We start from the raw sequence: 13746 nt of genomic DNA on the forward strand, positions 1-13746 counted from the left end.
GCCAGTGTGCCAGTTCTCATTTCTGCGCGAATGATTCATTCGATGGTCGCTGCAAGTGTTGCCATTCCCACATAAAAGTTGCCCATCCCTGCAAGCATTTGGACGTGATTTCTATTGCCTATCACCAGGAAGTCACTTTTTGATCACTTCAGAATGACGAAACTAGGATATTTTGGTCACTGTTCAGCAAGTTAATTTTTTGGAAACTTAGAAAAGGGTTGCATCATAAAAATTGAAAACAAAATCGGCCAAAAAGTGGCTTCTGCAAAGCACTTCTTGGTAAATTCTGGAAGTGCCGCCGAGGTTGCACCGTTTTCCCGAAGGAAAAACGTCTTCCGCGGTGGAAAATGTTTTCAGGGGTACCATGAGTGTTTACCTTCGTGAGTGTGTGTGTGTGTGTGTATGTATATGTGTCTGTGTGTATCTTTGCGTATGTGTTTAAAACAGAAATTGTTTATTATACAGCAAGGCTGCGCTGCATTCGCCTCCTTGCAACAATAAAACAAAAAACACGGAAAGGGGGAAAAAATACAAACAAATGAGAAACACATGTCCGCTTGGGCGCCTTTTCTTGCCGCCCCAACCCCCCTAAATTCCCACGACAGAAGGCGCCTTGTTGCACATGAATAGACACGCACACACATGCAATTACCCCGCTTTCCCGCTTTCCCGCTTCCCCGCCAAGCCGCGCCGTCATTTTTCAGTACTTTGCTTAAACGCTTTAAATTGTTTTCCATTTTGCCTGCTCCTTTTCTTTTGGTCGTTGTTTCGGGGAATGAAAATTTGTACCTAAGCGCATTTGGGGAATTTAAACTAATTTCGTGAGCCTTTCGGTAAATCGCCCAGGACCTCGTCCCGTCCCTTCCTCCTAATTTCCCTCTTGGGGAGTACACTGAAATAATGAGGATAACCCTGCCACTTATGTTTGAGGCAACAAAACAATAGTGATTCATAAGCTTCAAACCCAATGAGAACGGACTGAAATCAAACGTTTTTCCGACCAAGAATGCTTGATCAACGAGATGCATGTAGATACGGAAATTTGGAAAATCAGCCAGGAGCTTAATTGAAAATTCCGTAATTAATGAGCGTGCTTCACGTAACTATTTGAGCCAACAAGCAGCTGACGAGGCAGTAATGAAATACTTCCCCCGGAGTTAATTACACAGTTAACTCGTTTACTCGCAGGAATTTGCTGGATTCCAATTGAATCAATGTCCAATTAGAATTTCACAACGCTCAATCACTTCGCAGCGCCACCTAGTGTAAATATTGTGCAGCGTTTCGCGGGTCAAGAAAGGCCGGCAAATAAACTTTGCTTTCGAGGGGGGTTCAACCATAGACAGCACAGCACAGACAGCCAGAGGCGTAGGGGTCGAGTCTTCCTTCCGAGTTGGGTCCACTGGCGATTGGTGTTCTGAGTGCGACATTGGTGTTTCTGCAACAGAAAACAGAAGTTGCAAAAAACGAAACCCCCTCCCGATAAAACCCGGCCTGCGCCCCTGCTCCATTGTACGTTGGAGGGGGCAAAGGGAGGGTGGGAGGAGGGGCGGCGGCCCTGCGCTTTGCTTTATTGTTATAGCGCAAACAATTTCGTGTCATCCGCAATTAGGCAGGCTTCAGGCTCAGGCTCGCGTAATATCGATTTAATGCGCCCCGGTCGCCGAGGGGGTAGCAGGGGTCATAAGGGGTTCCGGGGACTGGTGGCACCCGGCACCCGGCACCCAGCACTCACACACATGCATGGCGCATTCGGAGCACTCGGACGTGGACAAAGTAGCCGCCGAATTGGAGGAGAAGCGAATGCGACTCGAAAGGATTCAAAAGAAGCTAGCGGATGATTCGCTAATTCGAACAGCAGTCGTTCAGCTGATGGGTGTGGGAACAGCTTCTAGGACATGAATAGGATCGGATATAGCCCTTATACAATGAATGGGTAAATTACTAAAACCATATCCTTCTCTTTTCCATGGAAAGGAAAGTATGTGTGTTCCCCAAGAAATTGGGTTAGTTTTGTCGGGTTTTGTCAGCCATTAAGCTGCAAAGGCGCCAAAAGAAGGACACGTTTTGGCCTGCTCTTAAGCGCTTGCGGATCCACAGAAATAAACCCACCCCCTTCCCAGCACTCCCCCTTCCCCCCTCCCCAGCAGGACATGCATAATTGAATTTAGTGTACCGCTCAGTCTCATTCTCGTTCTCACTCCCGTCGAACTGGATGAGGTTCCAATTTGATTGCATTAACATTTGACATCGTCGGCAGTCCGAGTTTTCGCTCGGGATGAAGGAGACGTGCCCCAACACAAAGGGCACAGCACATACGCCTGCACTGCGCGAAATCGGGCTGGGGTTCCTTGCCCAATAAGGGAGTTTTCTATGAAATAACCTGACAGCCTGAACAGCGCCTCGAAAGTGGGAGTATCCAGATCCAGTTTACCCCCCTCCGAAGGGCACCCCGAAATCAATTGTTTCTCCCAGTGATCCCTCACAGATGTGTGCATACATTAACAAAAGGTTTTCGTCCTTTCTGCGGCTGCCTGTGTTCCTGATGGAGAAGTTGCTTTGTTGCCGGCATCCGTTTAATATGCAGGATTTTGTTATTAATATTCAATTAAAAGGCTTCAGCTGGAGTGGTCTACTAAAAGGGACAGCGTGGGCGGTGAAGAGGTGAGGAGGTGAGGAGGGGAAAGTGGGTGTGTGGCAGGAGGAGGATTTGGGGGCGTGGCAGTTAGCAGTTGGCAATTGCGAAGGCGGCGCGAAAACTTTTGCTTAGCTCCTTTTCCTGATGCTTTTCCTCCCTCCGTTGCCCTATTTTTCTTTCGGGGCCCAAAAAATTGATGAATTTATTGGCCCGGCCACGCCCTCTCCTCACCACCGCCCCTGACTAATTTATGGCTGGCACTGATGAGCGAGAAGAGGAAGAACAAGTAGCAGCAGCTGAGCAACATAAATTTGATTAAGATTTGCGCTTTTTCCTTATATTCAGGGGGCTGGGAACAGCTATGCTGAGAACAGCTGGCTGTTCCCAATTGTTGCGTTGCGGGAAAGTCAGTTGCAAAGAACAGATTGCCTCTTGGTAAGCATTTCCCTTGTTGCTAAATAAATTGTGTAACCCCGAAAATGTTTATTTGCTTGCAAATATGGTATTTCGTTTGCTAGTTGTCCGATACTTCTTGGTTTTTCCACATGCTCCTCCTTTTTATGAGGAGTTGTAAAAAGTAAACTCAGCAAATAGGAACCAAGAAAGGATAATAAACACATGACAATCCAGAAACGCGCGTGTGTGTGTTAATTTTCTCTACAATGTGGGTGTGTGTGTGTAGCGTAGTTTTATAAAGAGAAGGAAAAACTTTTGTTTACCCAATGCTGGCAATGAAAGATATTTCCAGCGAAAATTCCTTCATGAGGGATCTAATTAACATAATGTTGGGAACAGCCCCCCTCCCCTCCCCCTCCTCTGCCCTTTTCTTTCAGCGTCGCCAGGCCACTGCACTTGTGTGGGTGTAGGTACCTACACACACACGCGTGTGTTTGCTTGTGAGTGTCATTAGCGTTTTCGTGGCATGTGTTTTTCCGCTTTTCCCGTCTCCGGTTTAAGTAGCTTGTACACAAAGCAAATCCCAATGCGAGTCTTGCCTTACTTGGAAGGAAGAAAATCTACGTTCCTGAAAAAATACAGTTTGTTAAAAAAAAACAAGTTACTTTTATTTTTTTGGCAGATAGCAGTAATAATAATTCGATTGTTTCCCCAAGGTTATACGAATTTTCTCTCTGCGTATCCTTTAATCTGTCCCTTTCGCGGCTTCCCTTTTCTTTTGCGCTGGCATTTCAGCACGTGCGTTTCCAACAATAACAACAATAACAACAATAGCAACACCAACAACAACAACTGCAACGGCAGTAGCAAAAACTAAACCCAACTTAAGCAACTACAGTTACAATAAGCACAAGGGTTCGCAACAAATGCTGGAAAGTGGGAGAGGAAGAGGAAGAGGAAGAGGGTGGGAGAAGAGACAGGGTTACTCAAAGTGAAAGGAGGACTTCCCAAAAATGTACCGTTTTCCAGCTACGGTCACACTTGAAAAAGTTTAGTCGGCAGTAATAAGTGTGCCGAAAATAAATCGATACCTCGATCGAACATAACCTTTTTCATAGCACACTTTTCAGCCTCTCCAACTTTCTTGCTTTTTTAATTCCGTTCAGTGCAAGCGTTAATTCAGGCGGGACTTGCCAACCCAAATATTTATCAGCAGACGCTGAAAGACCCCAATATTTTGCCTGCTCCAACTCACATAACTCTGGGCAATCGCAGTGATTATAGTAATTCACGATCTTGGGGACAATAAAACCAGGAGACAGAGCCAGGACAGGCCGAAAGTAATTCTAATGTCTCGCCTGGAAGTACATAAAAGTCGGACAAGGGAAGAAGAAAAGTCGAAACCTCCAGGTCCCAAGCACGAAAAAAATAAAGTGGGGAAGGTGGGGAGAGGGGGGAGCATCGAGGAAGTGGTTTTTACTATCCACCGAGAATCTACCGCAACTAAAAACAAAAGTTATGTGTGCACGAAAAATCATGTCCAGTCATTTCCTGTACAACTTTCGGCCGAAGGACCCATGGGGTCCTTCTCCGAGAGGGGTCCACTTTGCCCCCTCCAAGCCGAGCAACTTTCGCTCGCCGGCCTTTTATGGTCATAAAAATTTTATTATAATTTTTAATAATTTAGGCAAGCATATTGCTGCCGGCGCAGCTATCCGAGCCCGTAGCAATCCGAAGTTTTTCCACAGTTTTCCTTGTCCCTTTTCCTTCTCCCTTTTGCCAACCCCCTTTTGCTCCCCTTCCCCTCCACTGCGCCTGCTCCTCTTTATCACCTGGCATATACGCACGCCGGGCACTTCCGGCTCTATATATGCCCGGACTTTTCTGCGGACGGACAAAGCGAGCGGACACGGACACGGACACGGACAGTGGAGCCCAGTAGTCGCAGTCAAAGTGCAAATGCCGTAAATCATGGCGCTGGTAAACAAGCAACAGAAGCAGGACAGCAAACGTGGAGCGTGGAGTGTTGAGTGTGGAGTGTGGAGCGTGGGGAACGGCACCTGCAGTACCCTGCAGAAAGGGGATTCTCTTCTTGGTAACAATCGCCATCGTTTTAGTGATTCACCCCTAGGCTCACAAGTTATTTTTACCAGCACTCTGGAGTGTAGACTCTAGAGTATCCTTTGGGCCAATTACTTCGGTGCTCTGAAGAAACCCCCTAAAAAAAGTTATTAATCCGTAGGAAACCCCCTCGGAAACACTCGCACTTCCAGAGGGTATCAAAGGGAAACGAGGCCCCCAAAAAAGTGAAGGGTATAGCCGAAGCTAAAGCGATAGCGATACGGATTGGGTGGATATATGTATGTATATGCTGTCTTTCGGCGCGTTTCTGAGCTCCTTTTTTCCTTTTTTCGTGTTTCCGCGCTTTTTTGTTTTCCGTTCAGCCCGGCGAAGGTGGCGCCAATTTGATGAAATCGTTAGCATTACCTTTGGCTGGCTGACTGGCTGGCTGACTGGCTGCCTGGCGGGAAAGGGGATTGGAGGGTAGGGAAGTGCGGGGCTTTTGTGTGAGAGTCGAGGATAAGCCGAAGCCAAAACAAGCGCAAAAACTTCTAACGTGTGCTCTCGATAAGGACTTAAAAAACAAAAAACAAAGAGTGGGCCGTTCGAATACCCAAACCGCGACAAGTCCTCACAAGTCGCAGGAGCACTTTGCTCCACTGGAGGGCAGAACAATGTTTGGGATAGGGCTTCGGGCCAAGAAGTACCCATTCCGGGAGCACTTTATTAGACAGGGAGCGTTTCAAATACGGCATACGGCTCGAAATATTTGAGATACTTTCAGAATTGCGCCAAAGTTGTGTGACTGATTTCTCTCTGCTTCAAGGGCTCCTGGGTCAGCGACTCGACTGGCTTTCCTCCGAAAGAGGAAAAGCAGAATAAATGCGATAAACAAACAAAGGCCGCAAATGCCAAGGCCAAACACACCGACTGACAAGGGAATGAATGGGGAATTCGGGGGCTGGGTGATGAGTGGTGGTTGGTGGGTGGTTGTGGTCCTATCCCATGTGTCATACATATGTTTGGCGGCCTGTTTGTTTATGGGGTCTGCATTCAGACGGGGCAAAATGGGAAAGCGCACACAAACAGAACAGGAAATATAAAAAACGGCGGCAAAAAGTGCTGAAAGAGCGTTAAAAAATCGCTCGAAATGGTTGCAGAGATGCGGAGATGCGGAGTTTTCCCTCATTGCAACTTGTACACGGAATCGATCGCGAAAGTATGCGCCTTCTTTCAAATGTGTTGCTTTAAACCGCTCGAAATAGCTGCAAAAAAAAGTCGCCAGGCCAAAATCGTAGCTTTAAGTACGAGTTGAACTATCGCTAGTTCGTTGTAGATCTGATGGATAACCATCATTATTTTGTTATCTGTGCATGCCTTGCATACATTTGTGCGCATTTTGCCCGGTGCAGAGATTCAGTTGCAGTTGCATTTTCAGCAGTTGCTGTAGTTGCAAATCCAGACGACTGACAGTGCCCCCTCCTGCGACCTCTCAGCCCCACATCCCCACAGCCCCACAACCCCACAGCTCCGCAGCCCCGGAGTTTTCCTTTCCATCCACGCGCTGCCCTTTCATTTGGTTTAAACTTGACCCACAAAACGAGTTTCATCGCATTCGTTTGCCATGCGAGAAGCGAGAAGCGAAAGGTGAAAGGGGAAAGGCGGCGGGGGCGGGGGGCGGACGGCTTAAAGGTCGAATCTTCTTTGCGCGCCTGGCGTGTAATTATTTTTTATGGCATCTGTTTTCATCCCAATTTCATTCATTGCGTAAGGTGTAATTCAATTAAGGGAGAGTATGAATGGCGAAATACTTGTAGCTGCTGTGTGAAGTTAAGTTTTGAAAACAAAAACTAGACTGAACAAAGAACCTAGAAGGTTTGCATGTACATGCTTACTCAACTGCGCGCCACCTAGCGGTGGATGTTAGGTAGCAGCAGCGCCACCTTTGAGTGAACCTTCGCTGATCGCTCTTTCAACTGTCGAGATTTACTGAAGAAAGGATGTAAAAAGATTTATACGGATGAATTGAATTATTATGCATTTGATTATACATATTTAATACTATATGTACTATATATATTCCTTCTCTTTCTTGCAGCCGAGTTAACAACCGCGCGGCCAAAATGAAGGAAATGCGCAGCAGCCGAATCCTGGCGCTGCCTCTGGTCCTCCTACTGGTCCTGCTGGTGCTCCTCCAGCCGACCGCCGTCCACGCCAAGTCGAAGAAGAACAAGTCCGGCCAGAGCCCGCACCACGGCGACTCCGCCTCCTCCTCATCGAGCTCCTCCTCCTCTTCGTCCCCCTCTTCCTCTTCGGCGGGATCCGCGCAAGGTTCCCTTGAGGAGGCGAAGCCCAAGAGCGGCGACGGCGGGGGCCAGCACTTCGCCATGGAGCCGCAGGACCAGACCGCCGTGGTGGGCTCCCGGGTGACGTTGCCCTGCCGCGTGATGGAGAAGGTGGGCGCGCTCCAGTGGACGAAGGACGACTTCGGGCTGGGCCAGCACCGCAACCTGAGCGGCTTCGAGCGCTACTCGATGGTGGGCAGCGACGAGGAGGGCGACTTCTCGCTGGACATCTACCCGCTGATGCTGGACGACGACGCCAAGTACCAGTGCCAGGTGGGGCCGGGGCCGCAGGGCGAGCAGGGGATCAGGTCGCGGTTCGCCAAGCTGACGGTGCTGGTGCCGCCGGAGGCGCCGCGGATCACCCAGGGCGACTACCTGGTCACCACCGAGGACCGCGAGATCGAGCTGGAGTGCGTCTCCACGGGCGGTAAGCCCGCCGCGGAGATCACCTGGATCGACGGCCTCGGCAACGTCCTCTCCAAGGGCATCGAGTACGTGAAGGAGCCGCTGGCCGACTCGCGCCGGGTCACCGCCCGCTCGATCCTCAAGCTGGCGCCCAAGAAGGAGCACCACAACACGACGTTCACCTGCCAGGCGCAGAACACGGCCGACCGCACCTACCGCTCCGCCAAGCTGCTGCTCGAGGTCAAGTACGCGCCCAAGGTCGCCGTGTCCGTGGTGGGCGGGGCCCTGGCGGGCGGTAAGATCCCCGAGGGCGCCGAGGTGATCCTCAGCTGCCAGGCGGACGCCAACCCGCACGAGCTGAGCTACCGCTGGTTCGTCAACGACGAGCTGATGGCCGGCGACTTCACCACCAAAATGGTAAGCACAGCACAGCAGTCTCTCTCTTGACTTGGGATATCCGATTGTAACCTATGACCCCTTTTCCAATTCCGCGGTAGATCATCCACAACGTGACGAGGCAGTACCACGACGCCCTGGTCAAGTGCGAGGTGGCCAACGCGGTGGGCAAGAGCGAGGAGAGCGCCACCCTGGACATAAGCTGTGAGTACTTGCGAGATATCATCCACTCCCAGGCACTTAAGTCGCCTCTTCCTTTGCAGTCGGACCCGTCTTTCGCCAGCGACCCGTCAGCGTGGAGGCCGACCTGGGCGCCACAGTGAGCCTGCGCTGCGAAGTGGCCGGCAACCCAACGCCCGAGATCGAGTGGATCAGCGAGAACTCCGACATGGTGAGTATCAAACGGACAAGCGCACAAGCGGACGAACAGACGGATGGCAAATCAGCGGAGATTTTTGATTGGAAACCCGTCGCAAGCACAATCCTATTACAAACGAACAGACAGATAGTCTCACACCCCGACGAACGGACAGTCGGATTCACGGATAAATGGACTGACGGACAAGTGGACATACGGACGGACAAAACATTGTCGAAACGATTCAAGCGATCCCAATCTCATCTCGTTGCAGGTCGTCGGCAGGGAGCCCGAGCTGAAGCGCAAGGTGAGCAGCGAGACCGCCGGCCGCTACTTCTGCAAGGCGGTGGTCAACGGCTTCCCCGAGATCGGGGCCGAGGCGACGGTGTACGTGAAGCGGGCGCCGATCATCACCTCGCACAAGGTGCAGTTCGGCGGGGTGGGCGGGCGCGTGAAGATCGACTGCCTGGCGTTCAGCATCCCGAAGGCGGAGCACATCCTCTGGTCCTTCGAGGGCAAGATCATCAACATGAGCAGCGCCGACCCGGACATCTACATCTTCGAGGAGCACCACCTGCCGGAGGGCGTGCGCGCCGCCCTGATCATCCGCGACAGCCGGGCGACCCACTTCGGCCGCTACAACTGCACGGTGCTCAACTCGTACGGCGGCGACTCTTTGGTGATCACCCTGCTGCGCGAGCCGACCAGCATCCCCCTCTTCCTGGTCGTCATGGGCGCCGTCTTCTGCGTGGCCCTCGTCCTCATGGTCGTCATGGTGGTCGTCGTCTACCGCAAGCGGCGCAGCCGCAAGAAGCCCATGCCGGCGGACGTCATCCCGGAGGCGTCGCGCGGCGGCGACAAGCTCACCGAGCTCAAGGGCGAGCTGCGGGCCAAGGCCTTCGACGCGGACTACTCGGAGGCGGGCGACGGGCTGGCCATCAGCCTGGCCCCCGCCCCCCTGCCCGACGTCCAGATGAAGGGCGCCACGCTGGGCGTCCCGCTCGCCGGGCCCGTCAAGTTCGACGAGCGCTTCGCGGGCGACTTCGCCGGCGAGCGGTACAGCCGGCAGTGCCACCTGAAGAACCTGCGCAACCAGCAGGAGCCCGCCTTCAAGGGCGCCCCGCCCACCGCCAACGGCTACGCCCACTACTTCGAATACGCCCTGGACTACAGTCCGCCCGGCGGCGAGGGAGCATCTGCGGCATCCGTGGCGTCTGCCGCCTCTGCGGGGGCGTCGGCGGGGGGCGGGGCCAAGGCGAAGGGCGGCGCCATGAACTCGGCCACGCTGCCCCACTCCGCCGCCGCCGCCGCCGTGGGTGGCGGATCAAATGGAGGAGGAGGCGTGGCCAGCCTGCCGCGCAACCAGCGGCACGACCTGCAGCAGTCGCAGCAGGCCAACGGATTCCTCGGTAAGCACCTGCACTTGAAGAACCGAAAGGAAGTCTCCTTTCCCTGCTCAACTAGTACAACAACAACGCTTCTCCCGACTTTTGCAGGCCAACCGCTGCTCCAGAACGGCATCGACAGCCGGTTCAGCGCCATCTACGGCAACCCCTACCTACGGACGAGCTCCTCGCTGCTGCCACCCCTTCCGCCGCCCAGCACCGCCAACCCGGCGGCCACGCCCGCCCCGCCCCCCTACCACGCCACCCGGCACGCCCACAACCACGCCCATGGCCACAACCACGCCCACCTCGCCAACGGGGGCCTCAAGCACTTCGCCGGCGGAGCGGTGATCACGACGAGTCCGGTTGGGAATCCCAACGGAGCAGGAAGCGGAGGAGGAGGCGGCGGAGGGGTTGGGGGCTCGACGCCCAGCGGCCCAGGGGGCGTGGCAGCGGGAGGAAGCGTGAGCGGGAGCAGCTCGAACCTCACCGCTAGCAGCAACACCCTGGCGGCCACGCCCCTCACGGCATCTGGTGGGGGCGGAGTAGGAGGAGCAGGAGGAGGAGGAGGGGGTCAGGGAGGACAGTGTGCCCAGAGTCCGTCCGGGCAGTTCATCCTGTCGAACAACGGAAAAGGCCACACGCAAAAGGGACCTCTGGCCACACACGTCTAAAAGGGGAACCACACGCAGATGCACCCTGAATAAATGGATATCGAAATGGATATCGAATGGATATCGAAATGGATATCGAATGGATATGAAGCACTGGAGGAGCCACTAGCATAGCCCGTGAATGTGTTGGTAGAAAGCAGCTGCAGTTCTAGTGTGCAATCTGTTTTTTTTTTTTTTTCGAATAGCAGTAATTGTGACTCAGAGGTGGAGACTATTTTCGAGTTGATCTTCAGCGTGATTGGATTTTCCACATTTACCGAACTTTGGTGGGATCGGTTTTTATACAGCAAAGAGACCCCGAGGAATCAGTCGAAAACCCGCGAGCAAAAATACCCACAAAAAACAAGTAAAGCAAAAGCTTGCAAAAAAAAAAAGGAAACACGAAACAAAAACCGTATTGTGATTTATAGCGTTAATTATTTTATGGCAAGGCTCGATCATTTTGGAACCGCAAATTATATCAACTAGTGCAAATCTTAAGCTACTTATCGAGTAAAAAAATCGTATATCAATTAAACACGAAACGTATAAAAATCGAGAAGGTAAAACAACTACGAAACTTCAAAAGTTTATTTTAAACAGCGAGTTGCATACAATTTTAAAAAACTCAACATCAATTCAATTAAATAAATATAAAAAAATATATAAAAAACGCCTGTAGTTAGTTTCAAGTAACAAAAAGCGAAAAGGGAAAGGTAAGCTGCGCAAGCAGCGAACAAAAACAATTTTCTAAGCCAAAATGTATGACACTTTTAGAATAAATATATATGTAAAAATATATATAATATGTGAAAAGTATGCGAGAGTATGCAGCAAACTTATAGAGTAAGTGCTGAGTTTAACCTTTGACCCGGTCAAGAGAAGCCAAAAGCAAACGGATGGTAAATGACGGAGAACACCATTGCATTTTGTCTTTTTTGTATAGAACATGTACCATAATCTAGCAGAAAACTAATTTTTGAGTTTAAATGTTCAAATTGTAAAGGGATGACGCAGTATTACCACAGTTTTCAACAATCCAAAGTAACTTTAAAATAAATATTACACGTGTCCAAGTATTGATGATAGAAGATATAGTTCCCATATCCAGACTTGATCGGGTTTCGAGGAACTCAGCATCCAGCATCCAGCATCCATGTGAAAACTCAACATTTTTTTGTCTAGCCCCTAAGCGACTAAATTAAACTAACTTAAATTAAATCAATTATGTAAAAGAGCAAGTGGAATACTGTATATCGTATAGAGCCTAAATGTGTATGTCAACGCTTAAAATAAATGACTAGCTAAGATTAGAGAATATGTTTGTTTTTTTTCTGCATAGTGTTGTAAGCTTACTCATAAACATTTAAAGTACATGTAAACAATTTTTAACGGTAAACAACTTAAAAAGCTTAGCAACAATTTGTAAAACATTCAAGCGATCTACCAAAAAATAACAGTAGGTGTAAAGAGAAAATTTTTAACACGAAATGCTGCCTTATGATTCCATGTTGGGTTCTTAATTCATTAAGCCAATACTGTAATTAATTTTTTTAACATATACATACACAAATATACATGTTTACCTAGAGTAATACAACAATGCTTTAAATGTTCTTCATTTACCCTGATTTTGTCACTCGAATCTATTGCTATTTCCATGGGCTTTGCGCAAAGTATTTTAATCGGGATAAAGTTCTGATAATCGGAGATAAAGATGTCGTTACATTTTTTGGATAATTGTCAAACGATTCAATTAAGAGTTCAATTATATAGACGTTTATAACACAAAACGATACAGAAAAATCGAATTAAATTCCTATTAAGCCAAGTAAATCATAAACGAATTGCAGAATGCAGAAGGTATTGCGCGAAAAAGAAGTCGAAAACGAAAAATTAACTTTAAGTCAAGAACAAGTCAAATAAGTTGAAATAAACATACAAGAAAAAATAAAATAAAATATTAAATAATGCAAAGAAACTGACTAGTCCCTTGGCCTTTGGTAAGGGGAAAACAAATTATTAAAAAAAAATATTGTATATATATATTGTATAAAAATAAAAAAGGAAGCTACCTTCGGCTTGCCGAAGCTTATATACCCTTGCAGTCATCAAATATGTCGAACAAAATACATAAAAGCTTAACAACTTCGAAGCTATTACGATTTTTCTATAAATTTTCCATATTTTTGACTATTGCTCATATGACAGCTATATTTTTATACCCTTGCAGAGCAAAGGGTATTATAATTTTAGCCAGAAGTTTGCAACGCAGTGAAGGAGACACCTCAGACCCCATAAAGTAATTATATTCTTGATCAGCATCACGAGTAGAATCAGAATACGTCTGTACGTCTGTCCATCTGACCTCCTGTATGTTTCTACGCAAACTAGTCTCTCAATTTTGAAGCTATCTTGCTGAGACTTTTCCAAAAGTTATAGTTATATCGGATAGCTCCCATACGAGAGAATGAAAAAAAAAAAAAAAAATTCTCACACCGTTGTTTTTTATCAGATCGACTTAATTTCTTTCAGATGGCGTTTTCTAACGACTCTTGAACTTCGAATTAAATTTTATTAAAATCGGATAACTCTACTTTATACATAGCTGCCATAGGAAAGATCAAAAAATATATGTATAAATAATGGAAAAACAATTATAACTTCATTGATTTAATCCAACGAGCATGATTTTCAAAATATGAAGTTTTTTAATAACCCTTGAAACGAGAAAAAAATGTTGTTAAAATTTGACAACATTATCATATAGCTGCCATAGAAAGGACAGAACATGAAAGGAAAGGAAAATTTTTTTTAAAAATAAAGATGTAACGGCCCGCCGCCACGATAAGTAAAAAATAAAACAAAAACACACACTAAGTATTTCTTATTAGCGCTGACAATCGATAACTATTTACGCAACCCTGGTCAAGCGATAGCGATCGATAACTTATTACGCTGCCCTGGTCTAGCGATAACGATCTTATATCGTATAGTCGTGGATTAATCCCACCAGCTGATCTGGGTACACTAATTACCATCTGGGGCTATATAAGCAGTGCCACATCCCCATTCTCGGCTCTTCAGCCGCATCGGATCATCCCAGCTC

General features: G+C 48.6%; 1 protein-coding gene across 3 annotated transcripts in view; it reads left to right on the forward strand.

The window, feature by feature from the left end:
- Nucleotides 1-12607, forward strand: part of LOC108097282 (irregular chiasm C-roughest protein) — a 35281-nt gene extending 22674 nt beyond the window's left edge. For all 3 annotated transcript variants that reach the window (XM_043207436.1, XM_017199483.2, XM_043207437.1), the window contains 5 exons: nt 7194-8262; nt 8343-8445; nt 8505-8632; nt 8874-10008; nt 10096-12607. In XM_043207436.1, coding sequence (XP_043063371.1) covers nt 7219-8262; nt 8343-8445; nt 8505-8632; nt 8874-10008; nt 10096-10658 — 2973 coding nt within the window. In that variant the 5' untranslated portion in view covers nt 7194-7218 and the 3' untranslated portion in view covers nt 10659-12607. The remainder of the gene's footprint in view (nt 1-7193; nt 8263-8342; nt 8446-8504; nt 8633-8873; nt 10009-10095) is intronic.
- Nucleotides 12608-13746: the final 1139 nt, after the last annotated feature.

Source organism: Drosophila ficusphila, unplaced genomic scaffold, assembly GCF_018152265.1.
Source record: "Drosophila ficusphila isolate 14025-0441.05 unplaced genomic scaffold, ASM1815226v1 contig_198, whole genome shotgun sequence".
Taxonomy (NCBI): Eukaryota; Metazoa; Arthropoda; class Insecta; order Diptera; family Drosophilidae; genus Drosophila; species Drosophila ficusphila.